General features: G+C 44.0%; 1 protein-coding gene across 3 annotated transcripts in view; it reads left to right on the top strand.

Moving 5' to 3' along the window:
* The window catches only part of DIS3L2 (DIS3 like 3'-5' exoribonuclease 2), a 166,938-nt gene that overhangs the window by 63,215 nt on the left and 88,130 nt on the right, over positions 1-15,593 (top strand). For all 3 annotated transcript variants that reach the window (XM_021393584.1, XM_021393586.1, XM_021393585.1), the window contains 3 exons: positions 3,907-4,013; positions 5,157-5,404; positions 12,119-12,292. In XM_021393584.1, coding sequence (XP_021249259.1) covers positions 3,907-4,013; positions 5,157-5,404; positions 12,119-12,292 — 529 coding nt within the window. The remainder of the gene's footprint in view (positions 1-3,906; positions 4,014-5,156; positions 5,405-12,118; positions 12,293-15,593) is intronic.

Below are 15,593 nucleotides of genomic sequence, written 5' to 3'. Positions count from 1 at the left end.
GTAGATGATTCTTCTAGCTGAAGTAGCAAATGTTAAACTATATTTTTTAAAACCTTCTTTCTTTCCATCCAGAGAGAGAAGACTTTTTTTTTTCCAGTGAGTTGTTTTTGAGATCTGAAACTGTGATATATTTTCATTTGCAAGTGGATATTGCATCTTTAATTGTATTCTTTTTGGACAGAATTGCAAATTTCCACAGTGACCAATGCAAACCTAGTGAAAATAACTTTGGATCTGTCACAAGTAATCAGAATTCTAGTCTGATGACTTTTGGTCCACTTTGGCCACCTCTTAATGCCTGGTAATTTAATTGTAGAAGGAAATTTGGGGGAGCTTTAAAAAAAAAGAAAAAAAAAAGAAGAAGAAGAAAAGGAAAAGTTTGACCTAGGAATGCTGTCAGGCAGATCTGACTGTACTGAAGCTGCCTCTACTGATCTGTGACAGAGGGAGGGAAATTCCACAACGTCCTGGATCTATTTTTTTGGTAATAACATAACTAATTTGAGTTGCTTTTTGTATCTAGTGCCTAGTATTTTTTTTTTTAAAGTAAGACTATTACAGTTTTGGTTTGTCAGATAATCGCTAAAAGGAAAACACTGAGATTATAATGCAGTTTCACTGGATCCTAGTTGCTGAAGTGTGTTTTCACTGTAAGATAAGCTTATGAAGTATTGCCCAAGCTAACATAGTAAATCTTTCTCAGAAAACATGTCTTTGCCCAGGGTGGAAATATTGAATGGTCATTGGATAACCACTACAGTAAAAGGGTCAGAATAATTCATTTTTAGTTTGGCATAATGCAAGGAGTTTCTTCCCACCTCCACTGCTCAAAATTCTGCTCCTCTCACAAGTTAACTCTCCTTTAGAATCGCCTCCATGGCTCTGCCTTGTTGTGTGAGATGTTCCTGTCTCCCAGTTCAGATCTTCTAAACCACCAGCCTCTGCAGGGGCCCTGGTTCCTCTGCTCTCCACCCATCAAATTCCAGCTTCAGTGAATAGAAGGACAAGAGGGAATGGCCTCAAGTTGTGCCAGGAGAGGTTCAGGGTGGATATTCGGAAAAAGCGCTTCTCTGAAAGAGTGGTGAGGCAGTGGCACAGGCTGCCCAGGGAGTGGTGGAGTCACCGTCCCTGGAGGCGTTAGAGATGTGGCACTGAGGGACGTGGTCAGTGGGCAGTACTGGTGGTAGGTGGATGGTTGGACTAGGTGATCCTAGAGATCTTTTCAACCTCAGTGATTTTATCATTCTATGAAGGCAGATGTGCAATACTGTCAGACTGTGTTTAGGGGACTCAGGTGACAGACTTCTCACTGTCTTGATGCTTCAGTCGAGGTTGAGGTCCACGTGCAGTAATTTCCCTACTGAGCTGGATGAACTTTGGATATGGGTGGTTCTTCTCGAGCAGAGGGGTTTGTTGTAAGGAACCTGTACTGCTGGTGCTCTGCTGATGTAGACCTCTGAGCATTAGATACAGTCCTGCTATCAGCAGAATGTTAACTTCAAAAGAAGCAGCTACAAGCTATTGAAAACTCCACAACTTTTGGCCTCAAGAGCACAGAGTTTCTTGCATGCCTATTTTCCTGTCCTTGGTTTCAGGCGTGCTGTCCATCAGTGAATGTTAGATACTTTTAGATACTAGAGAAAGGTGGGAGGAATAAGTAGATGTCTGGCATTTACTTTCTTCTTTCTTTCTGTTGATGTTGTAGATCTGACCCTCTTTCTGATGGAGTTTCTACTAACTCCAGGATTTTTTGGGAGGGATACTGAAACTGGAGAGACCCCTGAGGAAGGAGGTGTTCTCCAGCCAGCCAAGGGCTCCGGGTTGATTTTGGCTGTGAAGGAAAGAGGCAGGCTCTGCCATGTGTCAAAATGAGACTTCAGATGCATTCCGGTGCCCTGCACCAGAGCAGTCCTGCCTGTTCTTTGTCCCAAGTGAAGGACATGCTGGTGACCCATTTACCAGGCTCCAAGTGACAGCCCCTCCTGGTGGTTCTGTGCTTTTCTATGTGTGCATGTGATACCTTCCAAGGACGCTGCTGCTGGCTCCTTTTCTTCCTGCTTCTGTGAAAAAATGCGAGCAACTTCTTGGAGAAATTGGAATTGGAAGGAAAAGTGGAAAGAAGTCAGCGTTAATAGGGACGTTTTCCTCGAGCATGGTGCTTTTCTCATTCTTGTCTGATGTGCCTCAGGTCAGTGCTGTCATTCTGCTATGCTGGGAAAGCTGTGAGTGCGAATCTTGCTTTTTCCAGACACGTTTAGCTCTGGTTCCTCTTCCATCCAGGGTGTGCTGTGCAGTGGCAGAATTCACTCCAGCAAAATGCTGACTTGTGTCAGGTGTGCCTGCACAGCTGGCCCTTGGAAGGCTACCAAGCTCCATTGCCCTCTGCGCCTGCCAGTGTTTCCTTGTCTCGGATTGTCCCGTTCTTTGTCCTAGCTGTCTTTATGGTTGGCACACCGTAAACCCTTTACTATTAACTGAATGGCTTGAAAATTTGTAAGAAAATAGAACGGCTCCTTGCTTTTATTATTTACCAACCAATTTCCCAGTCCAGCTTCTAGCTGACAGTGATCTTAGAGGAGGTGAGCAGTGAGGTGTGTAACTTGAATATCTCCACTTTTTAAGCTGTCTGTAATGATCCAAACAGGTTTTTTTTTCCAAGTTGTTTATAACCATGAAGCCCCTTGGGGATTTATCCCTTAGTAACCCTTGTTGTGTTAAACCCAAGTTGATTCCAGCAGAAGTGAGAGAGAATCGTGGAATCATTAAGGTTGGAAAAAAACCTCTAGGATCATCTAGTCCAAATACCACCAATATTGCCCGCTAACCGTGTCCCTCAGTGCCGCGTCCTCGTGATTCTTGAACACCTCCAGGGACGGTGACTCCACCACTCCCTGGGCAGCCTGTGCCAGTGCACCACCACTCTTTCTGAGAAGCGTTTTCCCAAATATCCAACCTGAACATCCCCTGGCACAACTTGAGGCCGTTCCCTCTTGTCCTATTGCTGTTATCTGGGAGAAGAGGCCAACCCCCACCTTGCCACAGCCTTTTTTAAGGGAGTTGTAGGGAGCAGTAAGGTCTCCTCCGAGCCTCCTCTTCTCCAGGAAAAAACACATCCCAAAGCCACTGTCAGACCAGTAGCCACAGGCCTTCAGCAGCCATTTGGCTTGCAGGGGGCTGGTCCAAGCCGTCTCGGTGGCCAGGATTGCATTGGCTGTTTGTAAATACAAAAAGCATTCGCGTGCTGGCTGCCTGTAACAGATCCTTTCATTGTGAAAATCGTGAACTGGAATTTAGCTGTCAGTTGATTTAAATACTCTTGGCATCTGGTGAAGGAGTTTCAAGGGGAAGGAGCGTGGCTGTTTGTCATACACAGCAATTACTTTCATAAGGCTTTTTAATAATCCTGGTCTGCAGCCGAAGAGGGTCAGCTTAGTAGATGTGGTTTCAATGTCTAAGATAAACATGTGTTTTATAACCTTGCATAACATTTGTTAAGGAAATTAAATATTAAATGAATGTATGTACTTAAAGGACTGTTTATATAATGTTAATGACTCCAACTAAGTGGTGCCAGGAAATTAATGTATTTCTTAGTATTTAAAGAATAGAGTGTGTTTTCCACCATTTTGTTTATTATGGCTGATAAATTTGTACTTGTAAAGTTTGGATTTGTTTTGACTTTTGTTGTTTATCGGCAGATCTCCATGGTAAGTGAGCATATACCTGCTTTCTTTTGTAGTCTGGAGAAATAAAGTTGCTTAATATTTGGCTATGCAAGCACTTGAGAGCTCTCTCCTTTCAGATAAGCCTAATACATGCACCTCATATTGTAATTTACAGCAAAAGGCCAACATAAATTCATGATGGAAGCGTCCTACAGTAACTTGTGTTTCTCATTTGTTGCAGTGAAGGCTGTTGGGATTGGTGATGTGCACAGAGCAAAGCAAGAGGAGGTACCCAAGGTGAACGATCCCAGGCTCCTCCCAGATAAGTTTCTTCAAAGGACAGCTAAGGTAACTCCATGGAGAGTGGCAGCAGTGGCCTCCCTCTAGCCTCCATTTGTTGATCTTTGAATAAACATTCCCTATTTCAAAGAGAGTAATTGTCTGATCTGATAAAACTCTAGTGTCTTGTTATTTTTTCCAATTATGCTAGTTTAAATTCCCTTTCTTTGTTAGGCAAAATTATTTAAGAAGATTCAGAAAAAAAAAATTGGATTCTAACATGAGTGTCAGAATATCCAGAGTTGTCAGAATTAATACTTAAAGACTTTGGAAAGGCTGTTAGTGCTGTTGGTTCAAGATTTGAGCCAACCTTCAAATGTCAAGAGACCAGTGGGACAGGCTGGGTCAGGTCTTTTCCACATCTTGTTCTTTCCCGTGCAGCCTCTCATTCTGGTCCCCGTTCTGGGCTGGGCTGCCCACTGGTCTCCTCCAGCGTGGCAATTCCAGCGTTCAGAATCGCACAGAGGTGCAGCTTCTGAAAGCTTCTGGAAGGACTCATCTGTATAAGTTTAGGAAATCAGCTATAGTATTTCTGTTATCCAGTGATTTATTATGGTCTACAAAAATATAGCCTGGATGAACACCTCTCTGGAACAATTATTTAATGATATTGTAATTTATTATTCTTTTCAAAGCTGTCTTGTGTAGAGGTAAAATAACCCCTAACTTCAGAAAGCACAGAGAGGAGAGAACTGCCAAATTCCCCACAGCACATCCTTTCCTGTGGTTAGCATTGGATCTGCCAGAGGCACCGTTTTTGAACTGGCCCGTTCTGCACTGAATGTTGAAATCACAGGCCGAGGATACAAATGAAAGATCTTACAGGAGTTGCTTGTATGTTGTGGCTAATTCCCTGCATTTGGAAGCATCTGCTTCGTGTCTGGTTTTGTTCTGTAATCAAGAAAATCACTGTAGAGAGCTAGCACTTGGAAGGCTCATAGCTCTTCTATAGCCATCAGCAAGATGGCAAGGAAAATGCACTGTAAATGGTGTTCAGTTAAAGAACAAACACGTGCACATGCACATAGGGAAGTATAGGATATAGGCCCTGTGATTTTGAGGTATTCTGCCGAGCCTCTGTATACCCCTATTCTGCTGCGGAAAATATGTTTATTGGAAGGTATTAACTGTAGAAAACCTTGCCTCTTCCAGGTGGTCTATATTTTGGAAAAGAAGCATTCTCGAGCAGCTACAGGCTTCATCAAGCTTCTGGCAGACAAGAACAGTGAACTCTTCAAGAAGTGTGCCATGTTCTCACCTGTGGACCACAGAGTGCCCAGGGCCTACGTGTCTTTGGCTGATTGCCCCTCAGACTTCGTGGCCAGACCTGAGGACTATTCAAATATGCTCTTCATCTGTCGCATAGTGGACTGGAAAGAAGACAGCAACTTCGCAACAGGGTATGTGGCTGCCATTGAAAGCAGAGATAAATGAGATTTGCTTAGTTTGATGTATGCAATAGAGACATGAATCTGTTAACAAGATACTTGTCTTGCTTACCTCCTGTAGCCAGTGGAGAAGTTCAGATGAGGCTGATGATAGCTCATTGCTAGTTATGTCTCATGGCAGTACAATATTAATTTCTTTTGGTGCTTGTTTCGACTTGCTGGCATATCACAGCATTAGTAAGTGTACTGTCCTTGCTCAGAGAACTTGGAATCTAGAGAGAACACATGTAGGTCCTTATCCCGGTCAGCACAAGCACTGCAGGGTGCTGGACACCTTTCAACCTTCTCTTCCTCTGTGTAAGAGAAGTGCAAATTGTGTAAGCAAATTCACTTCTGGCAGAGAAGGAAGATCAGTAGCTGTGACGCTCATCTTTGGTTTTCTTTTAAGCAGAAAGAAGTCACAAATGCTGTGGTATTTAAATTTGCATTGCTTCAAGGAAGGATGCTAGAAATCACACAAAGATTCATTCACACCTGAAGCAGATGAGGACGGTGTTACACTCTGTGCTTTCTAAGAGGCACTGTAAGGCCATTGCTGTCCAGAGTTCAAATCAGAGGCATTACTGTGAAGGTGAAGATTTAAGCCAGTGTTACTCAAATGGCCTGTGCTGAGCTGGATCCAGATTGCAAGTTCATCTTACCTCTCATTTGTGAAGACCTTGTAGTCCTTAGCATTTTCACTCTTTCTTGGGAACTGCTGCAGCACTAAGCACCCACCTGGAGCAGCCACGCTGTTTCCTGTTGAGTGGGCCTCAATAAGTAGTGGTTAACATTGATAAATCTGTCCAGTCATCTTGGGAAAAACTGAGTGGTCCCGATTTAGTTGGTAATCCAGAGTAGGTAGCTCTGACCCATGGAAATGCTGTGGCCAAATTTTAAAGGTGATTGGGATCTGGATGTATTCTGGAATATATACAGTAGTGGGAGTTGGGCATAAAGCCACTTTCTCTTCCTCTTGCAACCTGTTCTGATGGAGTGTCAGGACAATGTTTTTAAAGTTCTCAGTTCAAACTCCTTGTAAAACTGAAAGCTTGCATCAAAACTTTTATTTTAAAATGTGTTGGCACAGACCTATCAGCCCTGAAACTAAAAGCAACTAAACTGAAGTCCCTCTTACCCTGCGGGCTTTTTCTTTTTTCCAAAGTTCATTATCAGTTGTGGCTGCTTTGTAACAGCAAGTTTAGGATGTACTTCTTGAGAACCACATGAGCAGTTAGGTCACTCCAAATTTTATAGCTGAACTGCTGTGTATGAACTGAAGTGGCCTCCCTTTGAGCCCCACTTAACTAGGGCCTGGCTGTGCTGTGAACTTCACTATGACTAAGTTGCTTGTTGGCAGAGGTTTTTTTTTTTTTTGTCTTTGACTCCAACAGAGAAAAGACTGGAGGGTGCTTGTGCTGCTTGGCATCGTGTCACAAACAATCCCTCTTTCCAGCAGAAATAGGGGAAGTTAGGCGGATGGGCTGATGTCTTTCTTGGGAGGGGGCTAATGCGTTTTTCTTTAATTTGTGCTTCTGACGGCATTGCATATTCTCATCTGGATATTTTGGTAGTTTCCAAGATGTAAAGGGTGTTGTCAGGAAAGAAAACTTCCATGATTGTCTTCATACATAATCGTTTCCTCTGCGACTCGGTTGCTCTTCAGTAAGTGCCTTGTGGAGATGGGAGCATAAAACCTTGTGACCCGTTTTGTTTTGAGCTATAAATACATGTTTGCTTAGACAGTGCAATTCAAGGAAACCTCTTGAAGGCCCCAAAAGTTCCTGTTTCTTTTGGTGCCTGTCGATAAGCTGGCTGTCTTGCTAGCTGTGCCCACACCTGAAAGAGATGAGCAGGTGACTGGCAACTCATTGCATGCTTGGTTTTCTGAACTTTCTTGGCCTGGTGACTAGATAAGGAAGCTGAATATCCAGCCTTGGTTTTGTTGACTGGTACTTGTCACCACATCCTTCTGGGTCTGTATCTTCAACACAAGCACAGCCAGTTTGGGGTCATTAGTGTTACAGCTGGTCCTAGGTTGGCAGTCAGGTGAGTTTTCCTTGATGCTCTTGTCATCCCTTGTGGCACTGTCATGCTGCTTGGCCTCAGATGCTTCTTTCCCCCACTGCCTGCACTAGGGGAACTGCGAAGAAGAGTCACTCATAGCTCTAAGGATAGTCCCTGCTGAGGCAGTGCACCCCTTACTTCTGTCCATAAACTTCATGATGTGCCTTTGGCAGTACTGCCATTATTCTGAAAATGTCTGGACAGAAGAGCCTGTAGATCTTCTAAATCTTCTAAAGTCCACGGGAAGTACAAGGAAAACTCCCTGTGAAGTTGGCGGTAATTTCTCCTGGGTGATATCTTAGGTGTTCTCAGGTACTTTTTGTCCTGCAGTTGAACCCCTGCAGGCTGGTCGTGCACCTTCCTCAGCTTTCCTTTTTCCCTTGGGAGGCTCAGTGCTGTGTTTCAAGTTCTCAGTATGTTCTGATCTTTGTGGTGACCACGCGTGGCTGGAGCAGTGGGATGTCCCAGCTAAGGGCTTGGTGGTGGCACTGGCCACCTGCACAGCTGGAAACCTGGCAGCCCCTGGAGGTCCCCTTGGGGAGGGGGTGCGTTTCTGTGTCGTGATTGCCACCTGGTGGTCACCACTGAGACACGGTCCCCTCTGAAGGCCACCTTGTGTCACCCTGACTGCTGGAAGGAGCAAGAAGGACCCATGTCCCCCTGGTGATGCTGTGTGTGTGTGCTGCCATACTCCTTTCTGCATGTGGTGTGATTTTTACTGTGGCAGTGAAATGCCATTTTGCTGTACCTGATTCAGGATGCAGATAAAGCAAATCAGCTACAAAATATTCCCATTTCAGATAAATATTACAAGTACTGCCATGTACAGTTGTTTCCTGGAGACCTCTTATCACTGCTGAAGTGCAAGGCTCTTTGGAGCATTACTCAGGACACCTCCATGCTTTTGGAGATAGTTAAGGTGGAGTCTTTGCTTTTTGCCATCACAGTATGGTGATGGATAAAACTATTAAAAAAGAATAGAAAATTTTCAATCACTGTGTGGCTTTTCAAAGTGGTGCATAGTTACTGATGGGTTGGGTGTTCAGGAGGCTGGAGCACCCCTCCTGTGAAGAGAGGCTGAGAGAGCTGGGGTGGTTCAGCCTGGAGAAGAGAAGGCTCTGGGGGGACCTCTCTGCGACCTTCCTGTACCCAAAGGGGGGCCTACCAGAAAGACTGTGACAGGATAAGGGGTAGTGGTTTTAAAATGAAAACAGGTAGATATAAATTAGATATACGGAATAAATTCTTTACTCAGAGGATGATGAGGTACTGGCACAAGCTGCCCAGAGAAGCTGTGGATGCTCCATCCCTGGAGGAGCTCAAGGCCAGGTTGGATGAGTTTTTGGTCAACCTGATATGGTGGGAGGTGTCCCTGCCCATGGCATGGGCTTGGAACTGCATGGTCTTGCTAGGACCTTTCCAGCTCGAACCATTCTGTGATTCTGCTGCTGCAGAATCTGTATGGAATGGCGTTAGGCATGTCTGCTCTAGGGAGAGACTGAGAAAGATTATGAAGTCCCCATGGAAGTTGCTCTCTTCCATATGGGAGTTTGCCTGGCTTTCTAAAAGAAACAAGCCTGTGTGCAATTATGCATGGTCTTTTTGGAGAGTTCTTATCATGTAACTTTTGACCACGTTGGCCAGTTTTGGCTGAGTCTGGGGAACGGAGAGGGTTCCAATGTACGTTAGTAGAAACGGCTGGCTGAATAGATTTGATCAACATCCCCGTGAAGGGGCAGATGGCAGCGGGAGTGTGACTGCCTCAGGCACACAGCTGTGGGAGATGAAGCTGTGGTGAGTCAGCAGCTCGGAGCAGCTCAGTGAGCCTGCAGCCATGGCTGGCTCAGAGAAAAACCCTTCACTGCAGCCTCCCCACACCCCCACCTGCAGCACATTGCCATCAGGGCTTTTCCTGGCTGCGTACTACCTGGGCGCAACGTCAGCACGAGGATATTAAAGCAGCCCCCCGGGGTGTTCTAATACTCTCCCATCAACGTCACAGGCAAAGAAATATTTACGTCTGTGTCATTTTTCACCTTCGAACATTTGGAGGAAAAAAAAACATGCAAGCCTGGGGTGCCACGGACACCGTGACCGCTGCTGGGCCCTGTGCCTGTTGTTGTTTGTAAGCCTCTTGAACTATTCTTGCTACCCTCGGTGGCTGCAGAGCCCCATGAGTGAGCCTGGCTGTTACTCCGGGGCCATCGGTGATCCGATATGCGTTACCTTTGATCACATGCTGTCCTGTCAGATTTTGCTCTGATGCAAGTCATCATGTCTGTGTGACTGTAGCATGGCCCCAATTAAAGCCAGTTGTACACTTTTTGTTTCAAGGTACTTGGGAAATGTTCCCTGGAACGCTGTAAATCAAATGTTAATTACTATTAAAAAATATTAGTCCTATATCAGACCTTTGGGTAAACCCCTTATGGTTCCTAATCTAATTTCAGTAAACGGATCAAGAAAACATGGATTTCAAAACTGAGCTGGAAAGCACTCTGGCATTAAAAGGTGCTTTCCATGACTTGTAGTGTGGTCCTCCAGCCACCCTCCTCCTTGCTGCCCTTCCAAGGAAAGGGGCACCCAAGACTTAAGCTCTTGCCATTTCTTTTTGGTAGGGCAGCGTGTCCTTTTTCAGCTTTTTAAACAAAACTTTATTTCTATCCATCTGGTCGGGGAAGTTGTCTGGGTCGAGGTACTTCTTCCTGTGCCTTGTGGAGTTGGGTGCAAGGTTTGAGGTTCAGGCATAGCTTCCTGGGAGCCCACAGACCCATGGACCCATCCTTGCTAAGTCTCTCCCAGCTACGCATTAGACACTGGAAATGAAGTGGTGATTTCTCTGGTTTATTGTTACTGCTGAGAGAAAAGGAGATAAAACTGATGCCTCGTTTATTTACATTAAAATAAAGATCAGACTGGGACCAAGCTGCAGAAGTGGAGAATTAAGCCTCAATGCCAAATGCGCACGTATTTCTGCCGTAGAGTTTGCACATAAAATTGAAACAATGGAGGGAAATATCTTTTATCCTTGTTTTCATTTTTATTTTAAAGCTAGGCAATGTGAACTCTACAATTTACCACGCCACAAAGCGCACAATCCTTTTCAGCATATTACACAATGTGACAGGTTTATTACGCAGCCCTTCCCGTTGTGAAGAGAGAGCTCTGCTCCCATAAAGAAGATGGGCTTGCTTACACTGCACGGATGGGGTTTGTTCTGTGGGTTTATGGCACATTTGAAGCACTGAGAGCATCTTGCTAGTCCAAATGACAAGTACGCTGCTTTGGCCCCGATTTTGGAAATCCATTAATGCCTGTTCTCACTCATTAGAATTAAAGCAGAAGGATCAATACTGTGATTGTGTATTTTATGCAGTGGAAAAACACTTATTAGAGTGGCTGTATTTGCGCTGTGTTATTACCCCTCTCTTTTGTGTCATATTTTGATGGATTTGCCTTAATTTCAGTTGTAATTTTCTTGGACCAGCAGCGTTATCTCTATTGCCTGCAACGTTCCATTCACCCTAATGGCGGTATATTTAAAAAATAATTTTATATATATATATAAATAATTACCTCTGTGTACTGTAGAGCATTCTAGGGATGAGAAAGGGGAGGAGAGCCACTGTGGGATTTCAGTTCTCCTGTAATGTTTGCAGGCAGACAGGGAGAGAGCAATTCCCCAACCCTTTGGAGTCCCACTTGGTGCTCTGCATCCAGAACCGAGTGCTCGTTTGACACTAGAGCTCTCAAATGTGCAGTGGGGTTTGCAGTAGGACAGATGGAAACTTGCTCTAAGCATAATGGAGCAGCCGCCTCATCCACACATGTGCAGATTACCACAGCAAAGGCTGTTAGCCTGTGGGACAAGTTCCCCTGTCTATGATTTGCTTCTAGATCGTGGTTCAGAGGTCTCTGTGTCGCCAGGAGACGAGGAACAAACTAATAGGAGCACGCAGGTTCTGAAGAGAGCCTGGACAATGAATGGAATGGCAGTGTGTGGGCACATCTGGTCATGCAGGCCCTTGGAAGAAAGGCAGCAAGGGCTCTTCGCACCTCTGCCTTCATAGGGCAGCAGTTTGCCCAGGCAGGGAGGCGTATCTCTGGGATGGAGAATGCTGTGCGGAGCTCCCCAGCAGCTCAGCTGTCTTCTGCAGAGCTGCCCGGGATCAGGTGGGATCTTGCTTTCCATTTCAGGTTGTGGGGCTGAATCACCTTGTAAAGTGACAAGGGGAGGAAGGAGGACCTCAAGGGAAGAAGCCTTTGTTAAGCTAGAGCTGCCTGTGAGGAGGGATGCACTTCTCTTATCCCTGTTGAGTGTATTTTTTTTTCCAAAAATTTAACACTCATACCTCTCCAAGAACATAGTAATATAAAACGTCTCCTTACAATGAGATGCATGAAATAGCCCAGGGTTCTGTCTGGTAGTTTTGCATCTCCAGCAGACATATATCATGGTGTGGTCTGAATTCCTGCTGAGTCCTCTTCCAGAACTCAGAGTGAATGGATGAAGCAGTGTGTTTGAGGGCTCCGCAGTCTCTCTGTTGGGACAGTAACAGTGCGACAGTTTGTGATTATGCACTTAAAAAAAAGCAACCCTTTCTCTCTTCCTTTTTGCAGGCAGTTGGCTAAAAGTCTTGGTCAGGCGGGGGAGATCGAGCCGGAAACGGAAGGAATCCTGACAGAGTACGGAGTGGATTTCTCTGACTTTTCCCCTGAAGCCCTGGAGTGTCTTCCCCAAAACCTGCCCTGGGTTATCTCCCCAGGAGAGATGGCCAAAAGGAGAGATTTAAGGTAATGACAAAAAGCTTGCCCTGTCACTCCTCCTCGGGTTGGTGCAGTGTTGCTCTCTGTTTTGTTTTGTTTTGATTTCATCACACTTTGAAAAGGCTCTGACGTTATTACAGGTAGCGTATTACACGTTACCTCTGCTAATGTGGAAAGAAACTGCTTTTGAAAGTACCTACAAACCCAAAAGACAAGTTATTTGAAGAAGTGTTTGTGAGGCAAAGTAGGCTTTTTCTCAAAAGAGCTATTGAAAACTGAAAATTTGGTGTTTGGCACCTAATCTGAAAGCTTTATGTTTTTGTCTGGAATGTATTACGTATTCTAAGGGTAGTTTTATTGCAGAGATTTTCTGAATGCTTGGCAGATCAAATTATCTTGGACATTGTTACTTTGAAACTTAAGCACAGGTAGAGACTGTCCTATGTTTTCCTGTCTAGTCTCAGCATTCTTCTGCTTTGAAGAACCGATGTCATGGGGAGTTTGTGGCGGCTCTTGGTCAGGTTAGCAGCTGGTGAATGCATTCTCTCCCTGCATCCTGGCAACCTCATGCTGTCCACCTACCTCACATTACCCATGCCTGCAACTTTGTGGTGCTCCCATCCACCAGCTTTTGGGAACTCTGCAGTCTGCTAGGTGATAGACGCTCTGACATTGTTGGTCTGCCTAAATGTAATAGGCAGACCTTCACTAGGAAAGATATGAAGGCAAAAGAAGAGCAGTTTGAGACCTTGGTTTGCAGTAAAGGAAGGAAGCTGCATGAAAGCAAAACAATACATGTATTATTAAGATGATAGGATGTGTTCCACTCCCACATTTGTTGTGCAGGAGCATCCTGTCTCGCTTGGCAGGTCTCATTGTGTCATGGGTAACAGATTCAGCAGCTCAGGGTGGTGTTGCTTTCTTGCTTACCACTGAGGTGAAGCAGCCCCACAAGTTTGATTCCTCAAGATGCCGCCCGCAGTAGTAGAAGCTTCTCTCTCTCTTTGTCTGTTATTGGTATGAAAGCTAGCAATTGGAGAGGGATAAGACCGTAAACTGCACCCATTTGTGTCTGTGCTCCAACTCCATATGTTACTTTGGACTTAATCCTGCACTGCGGCCTGTGACCTTCTTACTGCTTCAGCTTTACTGCATCTCAGTTGCCGTACAATGGGACAATTCAGGGGAGGACTGCACTCCTGTTTGACCTGTGGTAGCGCTCAGGTACCAGATCCAGCCTGTAGGCTTCAACTAGCTAAAAAAAAAAAAAAATGCTGAAAGCTGCAGTTGAGAAGTCACTGGAAAGTGATTATTTTTATATTCTTGACTACATTTCAGTAGCATTCACTGTTTCTTCTGACCAAGTTCTTTCAAGCAAATAAAGAGCTTGACTTGTCTCCAGTCAGACAATCGTTTTTGGAAACAAATTCCAAGTGGATTTCTTGCTTTTATTACTGAATTATTGCACTGGGACTTATCAAGGTGATAACAGTTTTGCAGTTAAGCCATTTAAATCCCTCTCTGCCCCTTCCTGACCATAGTGCACACTACAAAGAAGATTTCCTTTTGATCCTCTCAAATATAAACATTTAACAGTCAAGGTTTTTAAGACAATTATTTGAGCTTAATTTACTAATCCTTTTAATGTCAACTAGCACACTGCTGACTAACTAGTCTGTAGTCTAAACACGAAGATAACACGAGACTTTTAGTTATGACTATGTACCTGACCTGGGCAAACCCATCTGCTGAGGGTGAGTGAGATGAAGGGTGGATACTTTGTCCATGCCATCTTGTAAATGTGTTCCTTATCTTCCTGCAAATCTTTCAGTTTTACAGAAAGCGTCTTCTTGCCATGCATAGTTTGTTTGGATAGCAACTGTGATCTCACCTACATAGCCTGTGCAGAATTGCTTCCAGGAGGTTTTTCTTCTCATTTCTCCAGCAATGGCTCACAAAGAAGGCTTTGCATAATATTTTTATATTACTTAAGGCTGAGAAGATCCAAACCTTGTGGATGGCTTTGAAATCTTTTAGCTGATTTAACTCTCTTCTCTGCCACTCATGCAGTTTCATCATGGACAACTTCTTTTTACCTGTATGATTTTATCTAACTGTGAAATGAGGCAAGTATTTAATGAGTGCTCCAAGCTTAATTGTTTGTAAAGAGCACTGAAAACTTCTAATGAAAAGCACTAGGCAAATTTTAGGTATTGGCATTACATATTGCAATTGTATTTTACAGAGGGTATCAAGTTTCATAAAATATCAGAGTAGCGTGGTTGGAGAAACTTCCCTTCCAGAGACGTTAAATATGTTAATACGAACAGGACCAGAGTTCTCTTTTTTTATTATTCAGGTGGATTGGAATTGATATTTTTTTCATTAGAAGTTTGAGAAGTGTTCAGTTTCTTCTGCTGTTAGAGAAACATTGGAGGATTAGCCTGGTAGGGACAGATTTTGGTGGACGCAAAGTTTCAACCATTCTCCCATCTTTTCTAGTATTTCAATGTGTAATTGTCATTTTCTCGTTTGCTTTTGCTTTCTACTCGGTGTTTCAGTGGTGTGGGGCAAAACAGTCCGTGCATAGAAAAGGATCAGGGCAAAGGAGGAAATGCAAATCTCAGAGGTGGATGCAGCAGACAGGGCACGGGGGGAGGCCACTTGAAAAGGTGTAGCCAAGAATCTAAGAAGCCCAAAAGCTATTTATTTCTATGATCTGTTCCAAATGTTTCTAATTTCATTCATATCTTTTTGTTTCCTTTACTTCTTAACTGGGACAAGAAACTAAAGCCAGGAAAGTCCGATCATAGTGGGAAACAAAAACTTAAATATTGGAGAGAGAAAAAAGGCCGTTCTTTGCAAAGCAGTTCTGCCTTTTGCATGTCTCCCATTGTTGGTGTTACAGTGGAAAATGTATAACATCACTCTTTTGGAAAGCACTAGAGCCTGTTCAAGTAGAGATGGTTTATATAGTCTAACATGGAAGAACTTGAAGATATCTATTTCTTTACCATTTGCCTAGTAATAAGTGAGCCTGTTGACCTCTGCTGGACTATTACAAATGTGAAACTTGGCACTCAAAATTGCTTGCTCTAAATTTTCCAGTTGCTTTCTCTTTTTCCATTTGATGTCATCCTGCCAACTAGTGATTTTATTATTATAAACAGGACATTGTATTCACTTTTAAGAAGAAATATGAACCTGAAGGTAAAATTACAAACTGCAGTTTCTCAGCTGGCAAAATACAAAACAATGAGCTAAAAATACTGAGCAGAGAAAGGGTGCTGTGGCAAGAAACTCTGAAATATCTGCAAGATGGATGTGA

The sequence above is a fragment of the Numida meleagris genome, chromosome 4 (genome assembly GCF_002078875.1).
Source record: "Numida meleagris isolate 19003 breed g44 Domestic line chromosome 4, NumMel1.0, whole genome shotgun sequence".
In the NCBI taxonomy this organism is placed as follows: Eukaryota; Metazoa; Chordata; class Aves; order Galliformes; family Numididae; genus Numida; species Numida meleagris.
The sequence above is the reverse complement of the archived record's forward strand: the minus strand, read 5'-3'. Positions and strand labels throughout refer to the sequence as shown.